Consider the following 7,881-nt stretch of genomic DNA (forward strand, 5'->3'; position numbering starts at 1 on the left):
TCTTCAGTCCAAGGTGTCCTTTCGCTTACCAACATGTCCTCTTGCGTAACCAAGGTGTTCTCCCAACGATACATCAATGGTTGGTTGCGCGTAGCTTAGTAATAGCGTAGTAGTCTAAGCGCTATCAATTCATTCTTGATTCTACCATCTCCTGTGCATTCCTCTGCACACGCTCACACTCGGTAGCACTCCACGTTCGGCCAGTCGACCAACACTATTTCCTCCACCAACACCGCAGTGCACCAGGCGGTCCTCGCTCTTTTGCGTCGCGGTTTTGGCGACAACGATACCGCGCTACTCCTTGGCGGGATGACTCCCGATAACCAAACACGCCTTGTGGAAGACGTCGATAGCACGATCGCACTCTCGGGCGCCGAAGCTACGGCCGCCCAGAAGACTTTGGAAGAACAAGTCACTCAAATGTCTTCGCACGGGCGAAACCTTGAAGATTCTCTCCGCGTCGCTCGTGAAAAAATCGCGACCTTATACGAGCAAGCTTCCACATGACGACACATGGTCGCACCCTCCAAGATTCTCTGCGCATGGCTCACGATGAGATTGCGCGCCTCACGCGCGCTTTAGAGTCGGGTACTGTACCCCATCGGCTTCTCGTCTGAAGTCGATCAAGCTGGATGTTGCCAAATTCGGCGGAGCGGAGTCCGCCAAACTCCTCCGCTGGCTTTACAATTCAGCACTGCTGCTGACGCCCAGCGTATCCCCGACGACACCACCCGCGTGGCTTTCGCGATATCGTACTTGAAGGGTCGTGCGGAAGATTGGGCGTTCTCCAAACTTTTGACGGACCGCCATTGCTTCTCGTCCTTCGCGGTCTTTGAGACCGAACTAAAGGCAATGTTCCTGCCGCCAAACAGCGATTTTCGTTATCGCTCGCAGTATCTGGCATGCAAGCAAGGAAAACGTTCCCTCCAAGAGTTCATCCATGACCTTCGCTTCTTGGCAGCGAATATTAACGATGAAGAATCACTCCCGGAGTCCCTGCGTGTTACCTTTTTCATGGACGGTCTCAAACAAGGCCCGGCGCGCACCCAGCTTTTTCGCGCCTTCCTGGACATCTTCGAAGAAGCCATCCGAATAGCGCTTTCGGAATCATGTCTCCATCCTCACCCAGGCATCGAACGACCGCACGTGTTTCAATTGCGGTCGCCCTGGACACTTTTCCCGTGCATGTCTGGCACCTCGCCGTGTGGCGGCAGCAGCGCCTAGTGCACACGGTTCCTCCCGTGCCGCGCCAGATACCCACTCGCGTCGTCCTCCGAGCGGTCCACCTAACCACTTCAATCGCGAACGCCATGGCGCCTCGCGCCCGCCTTTCCGACCCGCTCCAGGCTAGAGTGCGGCGGGAAACGGTCGCTCCCAGTAGGCGCGAGGCGACCTACTGGGGACACCCTAGGTCCTTTGAAGGTGTGTGGCGCGCTGACACACTCTCAGGACCTAGCCTCGGACACACACCTTCTTCTGTGTCGTGTTGGGCTCCAACCCAACAAAATGATTCGTTTGGAACTTGTCGTACCTGGCTTTCCGACCAGGCTCTCTGCTTTAATCGATTGTGGGGCGTCGAACAACTACGCCAGCCGCTCCACTCTCACTCGCCTCAACCGCTTACCCCCTTCGGAACCTTCCGACAGGGTTCGCGTCAGGATGGCCGACGGCCACACTGCGTCTCAACCACGCATCATCGTCGACGTCACCATCACCTTCGACGGTTTCGACTCGGTTGAACCGTTCTATGTTATCGACCTCGACAAGAGATGGGATCTCATCATCGGGATGTCCTGGCTGGAGTCCCACCAGCCTTGGATTGATTGGAAGGCAAAATCCGTGCACAAGGTTACTTGGCTTTTTTGCGAGCCAACCCTGGATTCATTGGCGGGCTGCCGATCGCCTCCCCCCGTCCACCACCAACCCGCTTGGTCCTCCGTTAGACGCGATGAGTAATGATCTCGCCCCTCCTAGCTCACGCGGCCCCAACGGACCGAGCCACGGTGCTGCAGAACCCCCCTTTCGTTCCCCAACATAGTCGCCCTCTGTTGTCTTCGCCCCGGATTGCTACCTCGACCTTGGCGGCCACGTTTATCGAAAAACGTGTAACTTTAACGAACTCCCTCGGACGTCTTTCGAGATCCTGGCACTGCCAGAGATGAGCTTCCACTCGCTTGTGGAATCTCTCCGCGCCCACGATATCGCCGAGTTGGCGGTGATCACTGTCGAGGAAGAGATGGATCTCTTTTCGACCTCGACCGCAGATGATTCGGTCCTTACCGCTCCTTTGAAGTCCCAGACGTGGGACTCCCTGCGGTCCAACCCCATTACGACCTCCTCAATGAGTTTGAGGACGTCTTCCCTGACGAGGTGCCCTGCCGACTCCCCTTGGAAAAGGGCGTTCAACACGAGATTGACCTCGTGCCCGGCGCGAAATATTGCGTCACGCGGCAATGGCCGCTACCTCGCGACCAAGTCGACGCCATCGACGCATTCATCGGCGAGTCACGTCCGCGAGAGCATTTCCCCTCACAGCAGCCCGATCTTCTGTGTGAAGAAGCCCGGTGGGAAATGGCGTATTGTACACGGCATTACTGTTAAATCATTTAGAACTGTTTCTCAAACAGTATTCATACATTTTTTATTGTTTTGACAGTTAACAAATTGAACGCGTCCACGATTCCGGCACAGACGCCGATTCCTCGCAAAGACGTTATTATCGACGGCATGGGTCGATCTACCATTTTCTCAGCCATCGACCAGCGCGATGGCTTTTACCAAATCCTGATGCGTCTGTGTGACGTCCCTAAAACGGCAGTTTCTACGCCGAGTGGCATGTTATGGGAGTGGCTAGTCATGTCACAGGGTCTCTCCAACGCCCCGGCGACGTTCAACATGGTCATCGCGAAGTTCCGCGCGTTTTGCGGCTTCGCCCCGTCGAACTTTGACGACATTTACGTCCACAGCTGCGCTTCACCAGCGCAGTCCGTTCTTGACGTTCACCGTGGGCACCCAGGTGTTTGAAGTCCTCCGTGCCAACGGACTCTATGCCAACCTCGCCAAATGCATATTTGGTGTCGACGAAATCCCACTCCTGCGAGATTTGGTGGGGGTGAACGGATGTCGGGCTGATCCCGAAAAGATATATAGATAAAGACCATTTCGGAGTGGCCTATTCCCTCCATCGACAAGGATCTTCGTCGCTGGCTGGGCCTTGCGACGTACCTCCACAAATACTCGCCCAACTTTGCGAACATCGCCTAGCCGTTGTTTCGGCTTCTCCTCAAGGATGCCCCTTGGGTCTGGGATTCCGCTTGTCAGTCGGCCTTCGAAGGCCTCAAAACCAACCTTCAACGCGCCCCGATCTTGGCGCTCCCGGACTTCGACAAACCTTTTTCCGTCGTCTGCGACGCTTCGCAGTTTGCCATTGGTTGCTGCCTTATGCAGCTCGACGCCTCCGGTCGCCCTCGCCAAGACTCCTACCAAAGCCGTCAACGCCATCCGGCTGAGCGGGCGTACCCGGTTCACGATTTGGAACTTCTCTCCATGATGTACAACCTCACCAAGTTCACCTCCTCGGAGGTAAATCCTTCGTGGTTTACACCGATCATGCGTCCTTACGCACGGCGACGAACACACCGCACCTTTCGCAGCGCATGGCGCGCTGGATTTCGTTCTTCTCCGAATTCACATCTTCGGTTCAGTACAAGCCCGGGAAGGACAACATCGTGCCGACGCCCTGCCTCGGCGTCCTGATCTCGAACTGACCACGATCGATCTTTTGATGTCCGGTCTTCACGATAAAAACCGCGCGGCGTACCCCTTTGACGCTGATTGCTCGTCGCGCCTGGCGGCACTCACCGACCCCGTTTCCCCGAAACCACGCCGCGCTTCGTCATGCTTGCATCGCTTCGCCCTAGCCGATGGGCTTTTGATGTTCCAACCCACCGCGGACTCGCCCCCGCACATTGTCATGCCCGGCGACGCGCAGCTGCAAACGTCACACACGACTGTCCATCCAACCTTTCTTCTGCACCGCATAGTACTTGTTGTACCACTGTTGCGACAGCTTGGGAGAGGGTGCATTCTAAGAACGCCTGCGTGATGTTACCAGCAGCAAGACCCCTTTCAGCCACGATCTGGCGAACACCATTTAATACGACAGCAGGAATACTTTAAATCGATTTTTCATTTCGATCCAGTTGCCGTAGTAACTCCACGTGGGGGGGATGCCTGAGGCAAACAAAAACGTGGACTCGGTCCCAGAAAATACCAAAGGTCGCAGGGCCGACACCACATCATTGCTAGCAAATAACGGCGTAGACAACAGAGGGTGATTGGGCAGGAGCTGGCCAACCAAAAAACGTGGTGATGCACGAGACTGGCCAATAAGAGGCGCAGCACACCATGCAGTTGACTTTGGTCAATTAGGCTTGGAAAAACCATTGCCAAGGCATTGTTGACCACGGGACACACCAAGTTGGAGAAATGGGGGCCGGCAGTTGAGACAAGTTAGCACTATTTATTGGGAGCCCGCAAACAACACGACCAGTAAATTGATCGCCAGCGGCTTCGTACCGAAAATAACGCTCCATAACATTGCCCAAGGACCAACCACACCGCACCGCAAACATACACTGACAATGGACGGGCCACCGGTGCTGTCCGACGACACAAATGTTGCCGAGCCTTTTCGGATCGAATGCGTACCAATATCGTTCGCTTTTTTGTCGCTCCCAGCAGCCAATCGCTGCAAGGAGGACAGCAATCGCCCAAGGCTTTTGTCAAAGCGATCCTACCATATTTTTAATTTTTTTATTTGTACTTTGCATGCAAAATATATACCTTTTGTTTTGCTCCAGAAAAAAGACTGTTTCGCAAGATTTGTGTATTGCACGCCAAATATATTCCCAATGCTAAAAACAAGCACATTTGCGGTTTTAAGGGGTTCGCAAAGCAATGTTTTGGGTCCTTGTTTTTTGTTCCTACAAATAATTTAACGAAATGATTCCACGGCAACCCATCAAAACTAAAATAAGTATTTTACCTTCTTGGCTCGTCTTGGGTTTATGAAAGACGAACCCAATGGCATCGTCCTCGCACGACATGTGCTCGAATCTACCGGATCATTCATTACGATATGTGAATGTTTTGAATGGACTAATATTTTTATACCGTATCGTCTCCGTGGATTTGGTACGGCACATCAAGTTCCACGAGAGAACTAGGTAGAGATGCGTAAATCCGCAATCGGGCAGGCCCATGCTCGCCGCGCAGAGATGCTCAAACACCGAAGACGACATTGGACGCTTGCCAGTGGATTCCTTGGACCCATTTTGAAGGTTCTGGGCGACGGGCCTTCGAATTCCTAAACCTATATTACTTTTTGCGAAAAATATAAAATTCTGTACCCGAAAAAATGTCCTTCATGTCCCCATCGTATGGCTCACGGAGAGCAATACCTTGATCGATGTACAAGCTCTTGACTGCACTGCGGTAGCCGCTTAGGGTGCCCAGGCGATTATCTCACTCCCGAACAGTCCAGACAATGAACTCCAAAAATTTATCGTATGCAAACACACGCAGATCTAAGGTCATGCGACCTCATGCTAGGTGCTTGGCATCAGGAGCTCTAGCTTCCCTGTCATGACAGCCCAGTTGACTACCTGCTTAATGCCGGGCAAGTATCCGAGGCGCGTGCTATCTAAGATGCGACTGCGTCGCGCTCCTTCGATGGTGAAATCGCTGTTGGTACTCATGTTGATGAATGGGAGCCTCCCATCAACTGCGTCCTATTGGCCGCCTTTTTTCTGTTTTTCAGCTATTTGATTGGCTATCCACATCGTAGTAAAATCCTTCCTACGTGTTCATCAAAGAGCCTGAAAAATGCGTCCGGTTGTTTTCCGCCGAACTCGATAGTGAAACCAAGATAAAGAATTCCGGATGACCACATTTGATCTGACAAAATCGAAGTTGTAGAGAGATTATTCCTACTATTTGTTCATTTTCTTCATACGATTCCTACGTATTTCGACTTATGTACAAAATTCAACTATAATGAGACAAATAAATGATACTAGTATGACTTAAAAAATGACGTGTAGTTGATCCCAGATGGAATGTATTTCAAGCTAATGAAGCATGTACTCACTCCCTTCAAGATCTCCTATGGAATGCCGGATGACGAAGCACACTACAACGAGCCGGAGTCGCATTTGGGTCGAGCGAGCATTTGTTTGTGAAAAAACAAATTTAGGATTTTACTGTTAACTCAACATACACCCCAAGGTATATTATACCAACCACAATATGTGAGACTCAACGAATGATGCCTAGAAATGGCACTGTTGATCGAGACTACGATGATATTACACAACTGGTTCATCGACATTAGCGAGCAAGGTGATGACAACGACGCTCGCGAGGAGTGGATGCATATCGGAGGCGATCTGATCCCGATTGAAGCCATGAACCTTGTCGATGGAGAGTCAGCATGGTATGCACGAAATACCGTAAAAAACTACCTGTGGCGCATGTTCAGTTAATGACGTTAACACACAATTAACTCGCCCTACATAACTTTTACACTAAGTTGGTGTTGACGTTATGTACAGTGCTACAATATGTAGTTACCTATTCACTTTGCGTGAATGAATATGTATATGTAGTTAACAAATAAATTTACGTGAATGCATCAATTATTGTTATTCGTTCTTAAGATGCTTCAACAGCGCGAGAGGAATTGCATTTCCAGCGTCAATACTCTTCAAGAGAGCCGCATTTACTGTTTTGAAGTCCGATATCGACGCAAGGAGGCACTTGACCATTGCGTCGGTCCATTTCACGTTGGGCACGGACGGACCAGCCTCCCCTTCAAGGTTTGCTTCCAGCTGTCTCACGCGCTCCAGTAGGTCTTTCTTGGTTGGAGCTATGTTCGGTCCGCGTAGCTTGGCCATGAGAGCTCTGTGTATTTTTGAAATGCAGAAATGACCACCTCATGATGCGCTGACGGCTTTGATCGCGAAAACCAATCATCCAATCAAATCATGACAAACTTGCCGCGATAAAAATCGATGATATGGTCATTGACCAATGAAAACGTCGAATTCGTGTAAGTCAAAATTGTTAAAAATCGCAGAAAATGACTTCAAAAATTGGACACAGTACTTGGGACCAAATTTCTTTCGTTTTTGATTTGCCAAAACAAATCTACCCGGAACTGGCCCTTAGTATAGCACTGTACTCGAAGTAGTATAAACAATGATTCTATGTCACTATGCTAAGGGCGGTCTGGATGCCACCTCATAAAATTATGCCATAAACCGTTTTGGCAAGTCTTCAAATTTTTCCCAAAGTCCCATATCCCATGAAAAAAAGGAGAAAAGAAGTATCTCCAAAGTTGTCTGGATACCAGCTGAATTTTGGAAAAATTATATTCTCGGTCCATTTTTTTATGCCATAAAACACTCGATTCTCAAGAAAATTGTGGCATAAAGTAATGAAATTTGGTGGCATCCAGACGTACAAAATCGCGAAAAATGGAATATTTCGATTTTGCCAACTTTTCTTGGGAAAACGGCCATTTTATGCCATTTTTCGTGGCATCCAGATCCGCCCTAAGGTAATCCATCAATATCGCGAACGCTTTTTGTGCACTAAAATGTCAAATGTTTGAAGCACTCCATCACAAAAAGTCCCTCGAATAAAAAAAAACTAAAGGTAGCGTTGGAAAATATAAATCCAGCTGCATTTTTTAGTGCCAAGAAAAGCCTGAAATATCCCAATAATCGATTTGTATTTTGAAATTATAACGTAACGTCAAGAATTGGTGAAACGTTTTTGCTTTGTATTTCGCGAACGGTCGTAATATCTTAGTTTTGT

The 7,881-nt window shown here is 50.0% G+C and overlaps 2 protein-coding genes across 2 annotated transcripts; one reads left to right on the plus strand and one right to left on the minus strand.

Annotated features, from left to right (window-relative positions):
* Positions 1 to 3,784: 3,784 nt before the first annotated feature.
* H257_00425 (hypothetical protein) lies at positions 3,785 to 4,516 on the plus strand (the record flags this gene model as incomplete). Its single annotated transcript, XM_009823119.1, has 2 exons — positions 3,785 to 3,999; positions 4,432 to 4,516. The coding sequence occupies 2 exons, from the start codon at positions 3,785 to 3,787 to the stop codon at positions 4,514 to 4,516; spliced, it is 300 nt and encodes a 99-aa protein (XP_009821421.1).
* Positions 4,517 to 4,522: 6 nt separating this feature from the next.
* H257_00426 (hypothetical protein) lies at positions 4,523 to 5,759 on the minus strand (the record flags this gene model as incomplete). Its single annotated transcript, XM_009823120.1, has 2 exons — positions 4,523 to 4,795; positions 5,667 to 5,759. 2 exons carry the CDS (start codon positions 5,757 to 5,759, stop codon positions 4,523 to 4,525), a joined length of 366 nt encoding a protein of 121 aa, XP_009821422.1.
* Positions 5,760 to 7,881: the final 2,122 nt, after the last annotated feature.

This window comes from Aphanomyces astaci, assembly GCF_000520075.1.
Source record: "Aphanomyces astaci strain APO3 unplaced genomic scaffold supercont1.1, whole genome shotgun sequence".
NCBI lineage: Eukaryota > Oomycota > Saprolegniomycetes > Saprolegniales > Verrucalvaceae > Aphanomyces > Aphanomyces astaci.